Source organism: Ochlerotatus camptorhynchus, unplaced genomic scaffold (assembly GCF_037179485.1).
Source record: "Ochlerotatus camptorhynchus isolate MF236.1 unplaced genomic scaffold, CSIRO-AGI_Acam_v1.1 ptg000251l, whole genome shotgun sequence".
NCBI classification, from domain to species: Eukaryota; Metazoa; Arthropoda; class Insecta; order Diptera; family Culicidae; genus Ochlerotatus; species Ochlerotatus camptorhynchus.
Genome location: NW_027040741.1, coordinates 482,876 through 502,339, shown reverse-complemented (window position 1 = coordinate 502,339; position 19,464 = coordinate 482,876). Strand labels below are relative to the sequence as shown.

Genomic DNA, 19,464 nt, shown 5'->3' with positions numbered 1-19,464 from the left:
CGATAAGCAATAAGATGGAATGCGAATAAGAAGACGTCATGGATTCCTTTGCAACATCGGATGAGATCTTTCCTTTCTTTTTATTTTAACTTTCATTTCATTATTATATGAAACATAAGATGTCCCGTACCCAGGATCCAGCAGGGTACCCAATTGAAGCGAAATGGATGGGGAGAGTGAAAATGTCAACTCCCTGTCTTTAACATTTCGTGAAAAGAGGGTGGGCTCTTCTCCCCACTCATTGGGACGTCCTCCTGTTAGATGGACTGTTTTTTGACCGGTTGTATGATCCTGTTGTTGAAGGGAGATTCTCATTTATCCCGTGGATGCACGTGGCCGATCTTGCCCACGAATTCACCCAAACCGTTTTTGACTCTTCATTCAATGGATGGCAGGTTGAGTACAATCAGAGGTTATAAAACTTGATCAAGTCGAAAAGCGAGGATAGTCCACAGGCTACCGACAGTTGTCTTACTACAGTGAATGGCAGTTCCATATTATCATCATATTATTATCTTCTTCTTATTCTTTTGTTATTTTACGTCTCTACTGGAATTTTACGCCGGCCCTCAACTCAGTGTTCTTTGAGCACTTGCACAGTTGTTATTTGAGAGCTTTTTAGCCTGTATTGTCGCGCTGATGTTAAATTCTGATTTGGTGACGGTCGAAGCACGACGCTCTACACAGGTGTGTACCTTAGATAGTATTTTATTGCAGTGGCTTGAGGAGCGAAAACTGGATAAAGAGCCGCCGCGTGTTAAATCAATGGGCGCAGTCGTACAGCCATAAGTAGAGAACAGATGATGTTGTGATTCGCACTGATGGCGAATTTCATCTCGCTTCTGTCACCACAGAAGAAACAGGCGAAACAAAGGCCTTTTGCATCTAGGCAAAATCGTCTGCAGTGTAAATAATTGCTTCATTTATTTATTTATTTATTCGTCAATCAATCAAATCGTAGACTACATATTAACATTATAACTTATGATCTATAATTTCGCAGCTGCTTCAATTTTAACGGAGGCATATTTAGGTCTATCATTTCAGAAAGTAGATTATAAACAGACATCATCCGATTTATCGGTCCATATGGTGGAGTACGTGATACAGTTTACAAGAGTATTTTCGCTGTGAAAATTTTAAGAAATTTCGCTGCCTGAAGTCTTCCAACGCTGGAAAGACGCCCGAGAACAACCACCGTTGGACCAACGCCTCACAGTGGCACGAATATGAATAAAGACGGTCAAAAATATTTTCTACCCTTTTTCGACGTTTTAGAGACTGGGTGTCTTGGGAGAAGTTGCTCAAAATTATATCTCGCATCTTTTGAAATAAACACCTGAATAATCTTTAAGCTAGTATTACACATCCAAATTCTAACTTTTTTCAGTTACGAGATAATGCTTCCATGTCTTGCACAAAGTTGTAGAGCAGTTGATTTTATGAACATTTGCTATAGACACCAAATTTCAACATCATAACTCTGCAGAGCTATAATAGATTTTCTTTTAAGACTACCTTAATATTGGTTTTTTGAGTTAATTAGTGCTTTTTTCAAATTTGATCAATTTATCATGTTCTAAGAAATTGTTGGCATCATTAAAATATACAACTTTGCTGAATACACCAATGCTTTTCATTGAAATCAATGTGATATACAGCCCATCAAGCGTTTTTGTGACGTCTTATTCAACGGCTCGAAAAGAGGGTGGGCGTCAAGGCGACCTTTAAACAACATTTCCCAGAGTTGCCGCCATACAATGTTTGTTTGTAACACCTTTAGCTATCAGTTGGAGGTTGAGCCCCCAGATTTCCAGACATAGTGCAATTTTGGGACACCCTGCTACTTACTCATGATAAAATTTAAAACTATATAAAAAATGTATTATCTTGAAATGTCATCAATGGGTTTGTTAATCAACTGTATATTCTGAACTTTGATATTTTGATCTTCTCCGCCCACACTTTGAACAATTCCATCCGACAAAGATGAATGAATTCATTTTGAACCACAACTTCAAAACAAGTTGTTCGTGAAAAAAATCTCACCTAGATAATTAAATAAACCCTACCGCTCTTTGCTATCGCCAAAACGTCAAGCGCAAAATAGTCATCTGCAGCAGCGTTCAGCGATGTGCACGTGGAAATTTCAAACATCTGTTGTGAAGTCACGTTCCATGTTCTGAAAAGAGGGTAGGGTGGGTAGGTCCAAAGATGGAACCCTTTAGAACCGTAGTCAGAATTTTATCATTTATTCTAGTTTTCTTGAAAGTTATACCGATAGGTATTGCAAATATTTTAGTCCATATTGTATATAATAAAGGGCTAGGAATAAACCAATATTATTAGCTTGCATTATAATATTTGCAAATATCAACATATGAGTATCAATATTGCAATGAATGTACATATCAATGTAGGTACACTGAAGAACAAACACATTAAGAACAAACCCATTAAATACATCTCCAGATTAAGCTTAATAATTTAAATAATTTGCAAGCAAGCTTGCAAATACTCATTACAGCTAAAATGATATTTTTCGGATTTATGAAGCAATGAGATATTTATAATGATAATTCTTATTTACAAGATGCAAGAAAAGAAGTTAAAGTGTGTGTATGGCACATAAAACCTGTCAATTTTGCTTTCAGAGGGTCACAATAGCGATTAGCTGTAACGATGAGCAACGCGATGAGCGAGCAATCAGCGATCATAAAATTGTTAGTTGTGACCTTCTGAAAGCACAATTAACAAATTGTATTTGTCATACACAAACTTTACCACCTCTTCTCGCTTTTTACAAATAAAAATTATCATTATATTATCCCATAGTTTCATAATTACGAAAACTAGCATTTTAGCTGTAATGAGCAATTGCAAGCCTGTTTGCAAGTTCAAACATGTGTAGGTTAAAATCATTGATTCATAACTCAATACCCACCGCTGAACTTTTCAGGAGCACTATTTTATAATGTAATCTTCGAAATTCAATCAGTTTTAATCCCTGCCAGGGGCCGCCTCCCATCTTTTCGGGCCGTTCAATATGGCGTCACAAAACCGTCCGATGGGCTGTATATGATATTGACATTTTCGAATCGAGATTTGGCTAGGTACCCCTCAGTACCCAACGCTGAAATTTTCAGAAGTACTATTTTATAAGGTAATCTTCAAAATACAACCAGTTTTAGACCCCGCCAGGGCCCGCCCACCCTCTTTTCGAGCCGTTGAATAAGACGTCACAAAAACGCTTGATGGGCTGTATATCACATTGATTTCAATGAAAAGCATTGGTGTATTCAGCAAAGTTGTATATTTTAATGATGCCAACAATTTCTTAGAACATGATAAATTGATCAAATTTGAAAAAAGCACTAATTAACTCAAAAAACCAATATTAAGGTAGTCTTAAAAGAAAATCTATTATAGCTCTGCAGAGTTATGATGTTGAAATTTGGTGTCTATAGCAAATGTTCATAAAATCAACTGCTCTACAACTTTGTGCAAGACATGGAAGCATTATCTCGTAACTGAAAAAAGTTAGAATTTGGATGTGTAATACTAGCTTAAAGATTATTCAGGTGTTTATTTCAAAAGATGCGAGACATAATTTTGAGCAACTTCTCCCAAGACACTCAGTCTCTTAAACGTCGAAAAAGGGTAGAAAATATTTTTGACCGTCTTTATTCATATTCGTGCCACTGTGCGCCTGGAAGAATAAGGTCAGAAGTTATTGGTCGTTGTTTGTTAAAGTTCTTAGGAAAATTGAAGCTCAATTAGCCAAATTCAAAAGCTAGGTTAGCCCTGACCAATAAAATTAGGAATCGAACTTTGAATAAATTCTGAACAAGCTTGCAAACGCGCATTACAGCTAAAATGCTATTTTCCGGATTTATGAAGCTATGAGATATTTCAATGATAATTCTTATTTACAAGATGCAAGAAAAAAAGGTAAAGTGTTCGTATGCACATAAAACATGCCAATTTAGCGTTCAGAGGGTCACAATAGCGATTAGCTGTAACGATGAGCAACGCGATGAGCGAGCAATCAGCGATCATAAAATCGCTGGTTGTGACCTTCTGAAAGCAAAATTGACAAATTTTATATGTCATACACAAACTTTACCACCTCTTCTTGCTTCTAACAAATAAAAATTATCATTATAGTATCCCATAGTTTCATAATTACGAAAACTAGCATTTTAGCTGTAATGAGCAATTGCAAGCCTGATTCTGAATATTAGGCCTTTGTGCAACTTCTTAAATTCAACTTTTTGATTGATTTCTTTTGTTGCGAAATACTGTTTTGAACCTTTTTTTATTATTTCGAGTTTAGTTTTGACATTACCACATCTACACTTGCACAATTGTTATTTGAGAGCTTTCTAAGCCTGTATTGTCGCGTTGGTGTTAAATTCTGATTTGGTGACGGTCGAAGCACGATGCTCTACACAGGTGTGTTATAGAGGCAAATCTAAGACCAGAAGGTCGCGAATAAACGTGCTCAACTTTTTGGCTCAGCTCTGGTTCTATCTTCGGTCCCAAGCTAATCGATGCACCCCTCGAAACCTAGGAAAATCCACGAACCCCTCATTTTATCTGTCAAACTTTCATAGCGAATCAAAACAAACATAGATTAGTACTAGAATTTCAACCAGAATGGGGTACGTCAATCGATTTGCTTGGGACCAATAGGCTAGTCAAGCAGTGAGCCAATTTAATATCGATAGTTTCGTATTGATTTTTGATATAACAGAACATCATCAGCATACAGATGGTAAGCACAATAATCTAAATTACTTGGAAGATCATTGACGAACATGGAAAATAACAGTGGACGCAGAACAGACCCTTGAGGCACACCACTTGTTACATTCAAAAGCTCTGATTTTGAATTATTGAATTCAACATATTGCGTTCGTCCTGTAAGATATGAAGAAAGTAAGTTTACAGAAGTTTTATCGGCATAGAAAAAGCTACGTAGTTTTCGACATAACAATTTATGATTCATAGAATCGAAAGCTTTACTTAAATCCAAAAGAACTAGAACCGTTAGATTACGTTTGTCAAGTGAGTTTTTATATCGTTTTCTATTTCAATCAAAGCTGTTTAGATATCCAGATTGCAAAGGGCGTAGTAACATATTATGAATCAGATAATCGTTTAGTTGTATAGTCAGAAGACTTTCAATTTTTTTGTAAATTGCAGGCTGGGCCTCATAGCCTAGTCAGTAAAGGCAATGTATTACCTAGCCGGAGGCGGTGGGTTCGATTCCCGATCCGGTCGAGGGAATCTTTCGGATTGGAAATTTTCTCGACTTCCATGGGCATATAATATCATTGTGCTTGCCACACAATATACAAATTCATGCATTGGTATTGGCATCGAAAGCCTACAATTAATAACTGTGGAAGTGCATTTAGAACACTAAGTTGGGAGCACGCAATAAGGTAAAATGCGCTAAGCAATAAGCTTGAAAATGCGAATAAGAAGAAGAAGAATGCTGCAGTCATTGTTGTTCATTGGGTTATCAATTTAGCCAATAAGTACAACACGTGCTTTCTTGCAAAGCTGTGGAAATGTTGAAGTTATTATTGTGATTGTATAAGTTCGTTACGGTAGGAAGAATGACAACAAGAGTTTATTGTTTCAAAAAGCTGATTGGTAACTGGTCAAAACTGATATAATCACTGGACGCGGCATTACATTCGGCCAGGACTTCTTCATTCGTTACATTCTTACCAGAGATGACGAGGACCTACCAGCCATAAATCGTTCATCAAAAGTAACAGGCACTTGATTTAACTTGAAGAACTAATTCAATGATTCGGCAGTGATGTTACACACGTCACACGCTATGTCTGAATGCACTTTTTTTTTGCAACATTCTTGTACCTCAGTTTTTTCATCACAGGATAACAAATAAATCTGTGATGGTTTTAAAATATTTCACCTTGGGTTTTTTGAGAAAGAGTGTTTTGAAGTTTACAACGCCGATTATGAAGGCGTATATGGACTATTGCCGATACCAAACAATTACGAATCGAACAAATGCAGTCAAGCAAGGTTCAAAAGTTTATTGAATTAATCTAAATGGCATTTAAGAGTTCTCTTTGACTCGCAAATAAGATCCGTATTGATTATGACAACTTTGCACACAATCAATTAATATTTACTTTGACTATATGTTTTTAGTATTACTTCTACGTGAAGTCAACGATTTACATAGTTGAAGATGCTAATTTCAAATAACAGACTGTAGTGGTAATTTTTATACGATAGATGGAGTAGATGAAAGCATAGAGTTGATAGTTCCGTTAGAGTACGGCAGTGTGAAGATTGTATATAGATATTAGACAAGCGAGCTAGGACAACTTTTAAGGAAGGTACAAATCGGTTTTTTCATCTCTCTTTACCAAACTCCCCCTTTGGAGAGGGATGGTGAGGGGTGTCCCCCCCCCCCCCCCGCCACACTCCTCACCATCCCTCTCCAAAGGGGGAGTTTGGTAAAGAGAGATGAAAAAACCGATTTGTACCTTCCTTAAAAGTTGTCCTAGCTCGCTTGTCTAATTACATAGCTCGCTTGTCTAATTACGCTTGTCAACTAATATACAATCTTCACACTGCCGTACTCTAACGGAACTATCAACTCTATGCTTTCATCTACTCCATCTATCGTATAAAAATTACCACTACAGTCTGTTATTTGAAATTAGCATCTTCAACTAAATTAATATTTGTTGCTAGAGTAACTTTTTGTTTAATTTCTCTTCCCTCATAAAAGTAAATGGGAAGACAACATATCAAGAAGACTGGCAACTTTGCCAGAATCCAACCGACAGATACAGTAGCGCTGCGCTTAAGCGAAGGTGGAAGCAACAAATATGAAAATGAGCAAATACACACACCTTTCTCCTGGGGTTGGAATCATCGCTATAAAATTCGATCGAAGCATTTACCTTTTAGTGGCAGATGACGCTATTGTGCCTGTCTCATAGCGGATGTATGACAAAATAGAAGAGTTACCAGTCTTCTTGATATGTTGTCTTCGGTAAAAGAAAACGAAACGAGCAGGACAATCCAAGACAGCCACGTAATCATAGTAGGCATTGATTTTCGTCATGTGTCAATTGTTTTTTTTTTGGCAGATGTATCGTGTAGAAAATCTGGAAAAATTAAAAAAATCTAACGAAGAAAATAAGAATTCGCTTGTTGCGCTTTGGAAAAGCGGCTCCGTAAAAAAAAATCACGCTGCTTTAGAAGCGATGATCGTCAAAAGATTTTTATCGGAGCTCAATAAAGGAGATAGTAAGTATCCGAAATTGTTGTATCCCGTACTCAGTAGGTGGCGAAGGTGATGTTTACAATCCTCAGGGGTGGAAAATTTGCTTGGATTTTTTTTAAATAAATTCGAAAATCAATTCTGGCAACCATGACAAATTTGTTTGGAAATTGTTTAACCGATAATGCGCATAATACAGTGAATTTTAGGAAAGTTCTGCAAACTTTAAAGACACTCCTCCAAAGAATCAGAGCAACTTTCAGAGAAGTTCATTGAACTTCAGAGAAGTTCATTGAACTTCAGGGAAGTTCTACAAACTTCAGGAAAATTATTCAAACTTTAAATATGTGTTGCGATCTTCAGAGAAGTTCTGTAAACTTCAAGAAGATCCTGCCGAATTCAGGGACCTTTTGTGAGCTTCAGGCGAGTTAATTGTCCTCCTGGTAAGTTCTACGAAGATAAGAGAGTTTTGTAAACTATAGCAACATTATGTGAATTTTAATGATGCTCTGCAAAAATTTCTTTAAACGCCAGGAAATTTTTGCAAACTTTAGGATGGTCTGTGAACCACAGGGAAATTTACTAACATTAGGAAAGTACTGTGAACTTTAAGAAATATCTGAGAAATCCAAAAAAAAATGACAAACTCTGAGACGTTCTGCGAACTTCAAAGAAGTTCAGGAAAGTTTGTAGAATTTCATCGAAGTTCAACAAAATCAAGGAAAAACTTCTGAACAGGGATTTGAATTTGAATGTAGCTTCTATAAGCTGTCTCATCGGGTCGTTGGTGGAACAACTTCCACTCCATGTTTAGAAAAACAGGTATGATAGAGAGAATTTATTGTGATATATTTTTCTCTTTTACGCTCCTCTTATGAAATGTGAGCAGGCTGCAAAGGCGTAAAAAACTAGAGTTTGCCACCTAAAACAATAGTGTGATTACGGCTCACGCATGTTACATTGCCGTTTACCGGTATAAACAATCAGTTTATGAAAATTGAGGTTCACAAATATCCAGAAGAAAGATGTTAAAAAGAAGTTCAAACCATTTTGACTGTCGAGTTGTGCGGGTGTGTAGAAATCATGTCTGACGCAGGTTTCTCCTGGGAAACGTCATACATGTAGTGAAAACCGGAAATTTCAGAATCTCTTCGAATTGGCTGACGAAATTAAGGATCACTTTGTAGGAAAAAGCATTAGAGCAGCGTTTCTTAATCTGTGGGTCACAGGCTACCCTCAGGTGGGTCGCAGAAATTCAGAAAAATGTACTGTAGAATACATCTGATTTTAAAATTATACAGGAGTAATCAATTTAAAAGCCATTTCGGCATTATACTGCCAGTTTGGAAAGTCTAGGCCATTTGACTTATTTCAAATTTTGGACCATTTTTGGGTATTTTATGGCCATTTTAACGTGTCATGATTATTATGGGAGCAGTGATTTTCAGGCTGTTGATAAGATTTGTAGACCAATTTAGCGTTTATGCTGCAATTCTATGTCGTTTTAATCTTGTTTAGCGATTGTGAGGCCTTGTTGGTGTTTTGACGTTTCTAAACCATTTTAGCGTTTTGAGGCCTTTAGTTTTGGCTTTCTTTTTTAATAATCATTCGGGTGTTAAAAGTAGAGCTTGACCCAGTTTCTTAACATCGTTATGAGCTGGTTTTTTAAACATATTGAACTTTATAAAACTCGATATGACCATCAAATTATAGAATTATCGAATTATAAAATAACAATTCCATACAAAATCGATCTTAATGTGAGTGTTAATAAGACAGTATTTACCAGCTAGTTATCTTCATAGCATTATATTTGACATAACTTTACGCTATACTTTTGTAATATTACAGACGGTAAAATTGTGTAAACGTATGAGACATACCAGCTGTTAAACTTTTCAGCCAGGCCTCAAATCAGTTATGAGGAAAGACAACGCGGCCAGGAATGATCCCAATTACGCTTCAAATTGGGTGGCTGCCGCAAATGCGACTCGGCATCCGCAATTTGGATTTGCTGGTCGCCATTGTAGGTACTTGATAAACGCCATTGCTTGATAAACGTGTATTTTTGGAAGGATGCAATTTTGATCATCAACTAAAGGTTTTTTTTTATGTCTTTATTATTGAGTTTTTTAGCCGAAGGCTGGTTAATCTCCCATCAACTAAAGGTTTTGGACAATATGAGATATTGTTTTGGTGATGAACTCATGGATGAGTGCCTAGGTCTTTTTTTGTGAAAGTTGGTCAACCGAAACCTCCGGTAGCCCCGAAATTCCATATTGTAAATAACTAATAATAGATGTTTGCAAGAGTTTCACTATTTAATTAATTTAAACATTATGAGATCATAACAAGGTAACGATATCTTACGGTACCAAAGAAGGAATCTTACTGTACCGTTGAAATGTAGTTTTTTTTTTATTTTTTTTTTTGTATTATAGTTACTTGGGTCATTCGTGACTTGTCCGGGGGTGAGATTTGAACTCGTGACTTTGGCATGAGAGGTATGGATGTTAACCATTACGCCGGGGTCACCCCCTAAGAAATGTAGTATTTTGACTACTTTAATCTCTTTTGAATCATTTTCAGCCGAATTTGTTTCGATCCGTAACAGCTTTGTTAAGTCAATAGTCCACAAACGCCTTAATAAATGGCTAAGTGTACTTCAAAACGCTTTTTCTCAAAAAAACCCAAGATGAAATATTTTAAAACCTTCACAGATTTGATTGTTAGGATCAATACTAAATTTCTGGGAAGAAAAAACTTAGGTACATGAAAGTTGCAAAAAAAGTGCTTTCAGTGGTTTATTGGAAGAAAGCGAAGGCTTAAGGAGACGAGAGAAGTAAGTGTGCTTAGATTGTTTCACTACGCGGTTTGACCTATTTCGCAACCTTGCAAAAGCAGTCCATTTGGCTGCACTGGATTTATCTGTTTTCCATTTATCATAAGCTTCAGATCGTTTTTGGAAGAGATTTTTAATGTATGGATTAATCCATGGAGCACTAGGATTAACTTGTGATATTATATTGTTCAAACCACAGCTGGACGTTGATGAGATACCTAACTCTGTAATCGAAGCCGATATGATCGCTAACACCTACTATAGAAGATTGAAAGATGTTGCTAACGTCAAAAGTGTAATTTCCAAGTTCACAATCAATAAAAGATGTACTCCAGCCTGATTTATGACAAGTGAGGGAAGAAGGTTAAATTTTAACAGAAAGTGATTTAACCTAAAATTTTAACCAGCTAAAATTTCATCGTCAAGTCGACGATGACAGGAGCACATACCATGGTAGAGGTAACCATAACTGCAATTTCCAAACCTACGACTGCATGCCTTCCTTCAGATAGCAACTTGAGTGCGGTCAAAATTGATAGACCTGTTTCAAACACATCGTCGGTACATGAGCGAGTCGGTTATCATCTCTTTTTGCCAGTTGTGGTGAGGGGGGGGGGGGGTACCCCTCACCATCCCTCTCCAACGGGGGAGTTTGGTAAAGAGAGATGATCAAACCGATTTGTACCTTCCTAAAAAGTTGTCCTTGCTCGCTTTCTACTCTCTATATACAATTTTCACACTGCCGTACTCTAACGGAACTATCAACTCTATACTTTCATCTCCTCATCTATCGTATAAAAAATTACCACTTTAATCTGTTATTTGAAATTAGCATCTTCAACTACATATCGATTAGTTTGTTTGTAACATGTGATGAAGTGTCACATAAACTTATATTGAAATCACCCATCAATACGAAATGAGATTCAGTAGCACTGATTTCAAGGGCAAGCTCAAAAATACTGTTTAGTTTAGAAACTTTTACGCCTGGAGGCCTATAGACAATGCCACACGCAAGCTTTATATGGCCTTACAACAGGTTATATGATTGGAAAATGCTTTTAAGTTTGATGGAAATTATCCTTAAATTATGCGGCTCCAGAAAAAATCCCACAGACCATGAAAAATAACAAAGCTATTCACAAAAAGCATAAGTTATTCAAAACTGTTCATAATGAGATGAATTTTTTTGCAGCAATTCCCGCTATTATATTAATTTCTTTGCACCTAATAACAAGAAAAGGGGTAGAATAAAATACTTACCATCTTTAACACTTGTTGCCAGTTGAACCAGAACTGCCAGCAACAGGCAGACCACCTGCCCGGGAAACTCGTTGAAATTCACCATTCTGCTACCTTTTCTCCGAAGCGTTCGTTGTCTTTGATAGGTCGGGACTTTTGTCCGACGTTTCGAAATGGTTATTCGTTCGCAACTTTTGTTCACTCGACGGTCGGACGAGCTCGCCAGATGTTGCATTAGCTGCTGTGACCTACCGTGCTGGTGAAATCTCGAAACTTTTCCGCTCCTGAGACCGATAGATTACCATAATCAACTTTGCTCTTCTTCCTTCCACATCGAAGCACAAAACTCAACACCATAAACCCAATGCCCAAACGTCACTCTCACTAGGTGTAATATTTCAAAACTTTTTTTCACACACTTTCGATATCTAGTCTAAGCTTGCATTAGCCCGTTGCGAAAAAAAAACAGTATTCACCCGCCTGTTACACTTTTCCTCTGTTTTACAACAGGTGATTAAACTTTCACCCTCTTTATGCTTTTTTGCATCAAAATTTACGTCTATTTCAACACTGTAGCAACTTTTCCCATTCTGGTACTCGTTTTTGTTTTCTTGACTTTACTTTGCCTTCTTTCTTGCTCTCAGTCGCGCTTCGGGTAAAGTGGATTATATTATTATAAATTATTCCAATAATACCATCACTTGCAAATTTGCGCTTGGATTTTGTTTTCACCTCTTCTTGTCTTGTGTATGTTTTTTCCTTCTTTTTATCCCACCTCTGTCGAAGGGTCCTTCCACGTGGGACCGATATCCACTCGACGGCAGGGATGGTTCAAATGTTGCTGATACTGCTGCCGCCCGTTGCCGAGTTCGACTTACGACGGGCGTCATTTGCATCTCCCTCTCCAGGGAGATCCGTGGGTATAGACCCGGTACGTGACTCCAACGGGAAAGTTTTCCATAATACGTAACACCTGTAAATTGATAAACAAGAGTAAAGAAGAGTGAGAAAGTTGCTCCTAGGTGTTATTGCTGCTGAAAAAATTGGCTTTTTAACCCGTGTCTCCTCCGAGGGGGTTCCACAGTTTGCAAGTTCCGAAAAAACGTAGATCCGAACGAAGTTGAATTTTTCGGATGACTGGACGGTTAGAGCTCGGTGGTCCTTGTGACTCGTTTGGGAATTTCACGGCAAATGGCTTATGGCTACCGGTGATGGAAATCGGAAAGCTGAGAAAAGCCACTAGAGGAAGGACATCCAAACGGGAAAAGGTTTCGTAATGATGGAATATTTGCATATCGGGTCTTTTCAATAACAGCTTTAATCGATTTCAGGGTCTTGGCTGAATGTGCTTTTATCGCTGGATGAATTAGTGTGAATTGAATGTATAGGATAGAGCTGTCGCATTTTGCATTGGAATAAGATAAAGTATTTTTTTACTAAACTGTGTTGGTGTTCCAATGATGGAAAGACAATATGCACCCCTGGAATCCTGTTTGCTATGTACAGTCAGGAATCCTTATTGCCCAGTAAACGGGGGCGTGAATAAAGAACCGCGAATAAGGATAGCCACAGCTTATAGTAATTTCAATGTGGTGGATTAACCCTGACCATATAGATGGTTGAACTTCTCGTACATTATGTACACACTTAATCTTATATTTTTATGTCGGTAAAATAGATTGCTGAACTTAATCGGTAAAACGCGATTTTTGCTTATTTCTCGTTAGAAAACATGTTTTTACTGAATATCGGTACATACAATTAATGAATTTTGTTTATATGAAAGTATTTACTGAAATTCGGTAATGGTTTACCATGAATTTCGTTAAAATCTTGCTTCACCGATTTCGGTAATTAAAAGTGACGAACCTCGGCAATTGAAAATAAGAAGAAGTATCTGTCAGTTGTGCACATTTATTGTAAGCTGTTTTGGCAGAGAGTAAGTCGTCCGTTGCGTTGCTTTAAGTGTTGCGTGTGATTCAATTTAAGCCAACAACTGCGTCAACTATTCTGTAAGTAATAAATCTTTATTTGTTTTCAGATTTACAAATTTATACAGATAGGAGATGGCTTCGAGCAACCGTACCAATGAGTAAATAAGGCACATTTACCAACCTATAGCATAACGCTACTTGCGTACCGGTGGTTGCTATTCAGGTGGGGGAAATAGCAATCCGCACCTTGGGAAGTAGTGAGTTCATAAATTTAGCAACCCGGTAGCAACGCATCAGACGGTTGTTATTTCGAATGAACGTCAAAAGTTTGTTTTGCCGGTGTGGAAAACGGTAACTTAAATTATGACTCTGATAGCAACGCGGAGAGGAGTGATTAAGCCAAAATGGAAACGCTGTGCGTAAGTAAAATAGTGCCGCAAATGGCAACGACTGGTACGGTTGCTCTTATTGTTTATCAGTCAACAGGTAAAATGTTTACCCCAATGACACTTGTTCTACAACTAAATACAAAACTAACGAATAACATAAATTAACATAAAACTCGTTTAAAACTACGCTTATTTGTTTCTCGTGGCACGTTGAAATCGTACACATAATAACCCCGGTTGAATATTTATTTTATTTATTTATTTCGTCAACCAACGTAGACTAGTACATATGAGAATACAGTTTTGTTTTCTTAAATTTATTTATTTATTTCGTCAACTTTGGACAAAAGGTTAAAAGTATAATTTTTTCTTTAATAAAAATTAAGCAGTGTCAGCTTTCCTATTTTTTATGAGTTATAATGCCTTATGGAGTAAAAATATTGTTTTAGTTTATGCCGAGACATTGTAAAGTCAATGGTTTCGCAGTATTGATTGTAAGAGGCCATCATGCGGTTTAATGGCCCATATTTTGCATAATTTGTACGATGATGTTTTATGGCAAATACATTTCGATTTCGGAGTTGCCGAGTAGGTGCATGGAAATTTAATTTTGATAAAAGTTCTGTGGAGTCAATGCGTTGCGAAACGATATCGTTTACAAATGAAACCATTGCATATTCACGACGCTCTTTTAATGTTTGTATGTTTATAAGCATGCAGCGTGCTTCATATGATGGAAGAGGAAATGATGTCCAACCTAATTTACGAAGAGCGTATAATAGAAATTGTTTTTGTACGGATTCTAATCTTTCTTCGTGCGTGATTGAAAAAGGAGACCATACAATGCTGCAATATTCCAGTATTGACCTCACATAGGCGATATATAGTGTTTTAATTGTGTATGGGTCCTGAAAGTTATAGCAAAAGCGCTTGATAAAGCCTAGCATGTTATTTGCCCTGTGAATAATTGTGTTGTAATGGTCTATGAAAGTTAGTTTAGAGTCTAAGATAATTCCTAAATCCCTAACTCTTTCACATTTTTCTACATTTTGATTTCCTAGTGCAATTGAAATATTTGAAGTTGTTCTTTTCCTGCTAAATGATATTAAGTTACATTTTTTTACATTCAATTCTAGTAGACTTTTTTTGCACCATATGTAGAATATGTGTATTTCATTCCGGAATATATTGATGTCTTCTTCATTTCTTATTTCCAAAAAGAGCTTCATGTCGTCGGCATAAATAAGACATTTAAGTTTTTTGAGAATGAAAGAAATGTCGTTTACGTATAGAATAAAAAGAAGAGGTCCCAAATGAGAGCCTTGGGGGACCCCTGAAGTGACTTGAATTGGACTCGATTTCTTTCCGTTGAATTTAATTATTTGTTGGCGGTTAGTTAAATATGATTCAAGCCATTTTAGGAGCCCTGACTCAATTCCAATTTTTTGCAATTTAAAAAGTAGCATTGGTATGTCTATGCGGTCAAATGCCTTGCTAAAGTCTGTATAGAGAGCTTCTACGTGGTTTCCATTATCCATTGCATTCAATGAATAGTCTATAAATTCAAGTAAATTTGTCGAGGTCGAGCGACCCTTGAAAAAGCCGTGTTGCATGTCAGTAATTCTATTTTTGATTTGGAGAAATAATTTTTCGTTGACAATTGCCTCGAAAAGTTTAGGAATGCAAGAGATAATGGCTATACCACGATAATTACGTACGTCAGATTTTCGGCCAGATTTAAAGATATGCTACCTTATGCTACCTTTTCTGCAAACAACTAGTCCCGGGGCACACTGATGGGTGAGTGGAAGAGTGAGAAAGAATGTGTCATTGTGCGAATAACTTGAATAAAGACTTGTTTACAGAATTTTCTCTAATTATGTATTATTATTATAGCTATTCTGAATAATTCAATTAATTTGAGTTGAAATTTCGACGATAGTCGCCAAAAGCTAAATATGTCCATGAACGGTTTGCCGAAGGATTGGTAAAAGATTTATTCTTGTTTTGAGGTATTTCGGTAAAATAAAAGCTGAACGCTCGGCATACAAGTACCGATGTTTTCGGTAAAATTTGACAGTTGAATAAAACTGATAATTACCAAGCGTTCGGTATTCTATACTTTTACCGAAATTTTTAACGAAATTTCGGCTGTGGCCATATAAAAGATAACTGTCTTCAGCAAACCCTAATAAACAAATACCATAAACGAACAATATCCCGGATGGGTAAACTATCCCACAAATGGTTTGGATGATACCCCGAACACGTCGTTAAGCTCTCTTTTATGGTTATTTTTATTAGGGAAGTTGTTCAGATGACCACGGTCTTCCTGATGGTGTTCATATTAGTTCAGAACTCTCTCACTACGTGGCGCTAGTGTGCATGCAAACTTCCTGAATATACTATATGCTCGAAAACCTGCCGATATAGGATGTTGCTGTGGAATGTGAGTATTTCCGGAACAGGGGGCCGTGTAGAGAGGCCGGATAGAAATACACCATTTTGAATCTAAGATGGAGGCCATCGATTTTCTTCAAAACCGTTAAATAGCCGTAATTCCGAGATCAGCTATGGCAGATTATACACGAGTACGGATTTTGGTCAAGACGACGATGGGTCGAGTGATGTGCGTTATTAGAGTATCGGGGACACTCTCGAGTCCCTTTGAATCTCGAAGGGGATTACGGTAAGGTGATGGACTTTCGTGTCTGCTATTCAACATCGCATTAGAAGGTGTGATCAGAAGAGCTGGGATAGACACGAGTGGCACGATCTTCAGGAAGTACATCCAGATTCTTGGCTGCGCCGATGACATCGACATCATGGCACGGAACTTTGAGACAATGGCGGAAACGTACATTAGACTGAAAGCTGAAGCTAGGCGGATTGGACTTGCCATCGGTGCATCGAAGACGAAATACATGATAGGACCAGCTTCTAGGGTAGACAATGTTAGCCTCTCACTCCGAGTTCAGATTGACGATGATTACCCCAAAATAAAATTTCCATAATAAATACGCTTTGATCTCGGTATTTTGACCAACAGAAAAAAATCACAAGGTTCTACAATTTTTTTTTTGATGTGGCGGTCATTCCGGATCAGGCTTCCAAATAGTACAGCCTTCTCGCGACAGTTGATTTATACCTGTTTATACCTGAATTGACTGTTGCTTTGTGTTCTTTACAACCGCTTGCTACCGTACGTTCCGATCTGAATTCGAAGTGTATTGACAACAGTGCACGCATGAACGAATGAAAGCTATATTAGAACAGCCGCATCTATACCGCTTTGCTAAAATCATCGTGCTTGGAAAGTAGTGAACCGAATGGGCTGTATTTATACATTTCTTTAAGACCAGGTTTTCAATGTTTCTGTCGTCATGACAGCCTTCACAAACCGACGACATCCCTCAGCTTACCCAAGTGGCTGTCACGAAAAGGCTGTTACGAGACATTATATACAATTGATATACGGCAGTGTAGTATGGAATAAACCAGAAAAATGATCTTGAACAAACATGTCGGCCCGATGTCAGATCAATGTAAGGTCAATTTACAATCGACGTTGGCCAAATGTCGGGACAACATCGGGTTGGGGTTTGGTAGAAGTCTGGTTGGTATCGGGTAGGCTTATATTTTTCGCTGGAATGTCGGAATGTCGGAATGTCTGATCTGCTCAAAACCGGGCGTTTTAAAAAAAAAAATCTGATGAAAGTTTTGCAATGGGCAGCACGAACGTGATAGTAACCGAACGAGCTTCGGCGTCACACTGGTAGTATAGTAGCAGTCTCACGACATATGAACAAAATTTCAAAGACATCAGCAATTAATCGGCAGTTTGACGGTCTGCTTACTGTATGTACGAGGAGCGTTACGAATGACCATCTTGTCATAGCCGAAAAAGAACGAGCTGTCGTGTACTGCACAAGACGGCAACGTTGCATGTCGTATGACAGCCTCACTGTGGGCTGTCGCTTATAGCTTAATCTCAAGACTGTCGTACACTGAGGCAAATAGACTTAAGAATTTCATAAGGCTCGACTTATGAACGACACATATGAATTTCATAAGCGCGACTTATGAAAGATTTTCGTCTAACATAAGGTAGCTCTTATGCACGTTTAGCCATTCTATTTACCCAATCGTCGAAAGACGAGTAGTCCAGACATAAGACCCGTAATCGCAACGTCCGTGGTTCGGTTCCAGTCTGCTCCATTTTATTATTTTTTTGTCGACATTATTTTTCATAAGGCAAATCTATGAAATTCATACCGATTTCTTGTGGCTAAAATTCATAAGTGGTTCTTATGGAATTCTTACGGTCTTTTGCCTCGGTGTAGGGAAAAGAAAGCGAAAGCCGTTGGAATACAGTGCTTTCCCAATTTTGTCTACCTCCGATTTTGTCAGTTTTTTTCCCGATTTTGTGAGCCTGAAGATTTTGCTGACCTTTTTGGTTTTTAAATTCCCAAGCATTTCGCTCCAAATGACACTTAGTTATTTTGTCGCAACAATAACAGAGGTAACTCAAATAAACCTCAATTATTGCGACACTGCACAGCTGTATCGAGTTCCTCCCGATAAAGGTAACTAGGTGGCGGATAGAGCTGGGATGGCTAGAATAAAAGTTTTGGGCAGATACCCCATTCAAGCAGATTCGTGATCGCCAAATTTAACGAAATATTCATATGCAGTTGCTACGCACCCGATGGACGATGGAGCAGATCCACGAGACGCTGGTTGGACTCACCGAAGAGCTGATTGGATGAAGACTGGACGACGCACACCGTGTCGTGATGACGAATATCAGATGTCAAGTCATGCCCGCTGAAATGAGCTTAGAGAACCTGAAAGTCATCGTGGAAGGACTTTTCTTGAAGCACGATCCACCTACATCGTACGGAGATGGAGAGGGGGATAACGACGAAGTCACCAACGAGCAACTCGTAGCAGTGCCTGCTGGATACACTCGGAAAACTCTTGGAGAGGATCATCCTAAACAGGCTGACGAAATGCACGGAGATTGAGCAAGGATTGTCGGAGAGGCAGTTCGGATTTCGAAAAGGAAGAGCAAAAGTGGATGAAATTCGGACTGTTGTCGAGAGAGGTAAAAATATTGAAAAAGAAAATTTCCCGATTTTGTTAGCTTCCCGTTTTTGTCAGCCTAAATTTCAGATGGGGCTGACAAAAACGGGAAAGTACTGTACTGTCATGAGGCGGTACTTTTGGTATACCTATTCCGGATCCTTTTTTAAGCCAGCAAAGGTTTTCTAAGGGCGTATATGGTGTCGTTACTATCAATTTCCAGTAATATATTTAAAGTAAGACGTAAAACTATGTCGATACATAGTGCAGTGGATACTTTACCGAAAACTCAGGTTGATCCCGGTCTTCTATCTCGGCAGGCAAAAGTCTCCGGCCAATGAGACCACCACTAAAAGAATATATACAAAATGTTGACTGAAACCGTTTGGCAGTCGAGATATTCAATTTAGTCTCGGTTTTGTCAATTTTTGCCCACTTTGCTGCATATCTTCAATTACACGTCGTCCCCGTTCCGGAAATATCCATATTGTTGCGTATTTGACAGTTTTTCTAAAACCAATGGAATTCAAAATGGCGTCCAACGTCGTTTTTCGCCTTCTACATGTCGTCCCTGTTCCAGAAATGCCCATATTGTTGGGTATTTGTCAGTGTTTGTATAACCGATGGTCGCCATCTTAGCTTCTAAAATAACGTCCAACATCCAAAACAGCAACATCCTATATGGGCAGG

At 38.0% G+C, this 19,464-nt stretch overlaps 1 protein-coding gene across 2 annotated transcripts in view; it reads right to left on the bottom strand.

The window, feature by feature from the left end:
- The window catches only part of side-VII (sidestep VII), a 761,931-nt gene that overhangs the window by 654,927 nt on the left and 87,540 nt on the right, over positions 1–19,464 (bottom strand). For both annotated transcript variants that reach the window (XM_065226466.1, XM_065226467.1), the window contains exon 2: positions 11,388–12,339. In XM_065226466.1, the coding sequence (XP_065082538.1) occupies positions 11,388–11,601 (214 nt within the window). In that variant the 5' untranslated portion in view covers positions 11,602–12,339. The remainder of the gene's footprint in view (positions 1–11,387; positions 12,340–19,464) is intronic.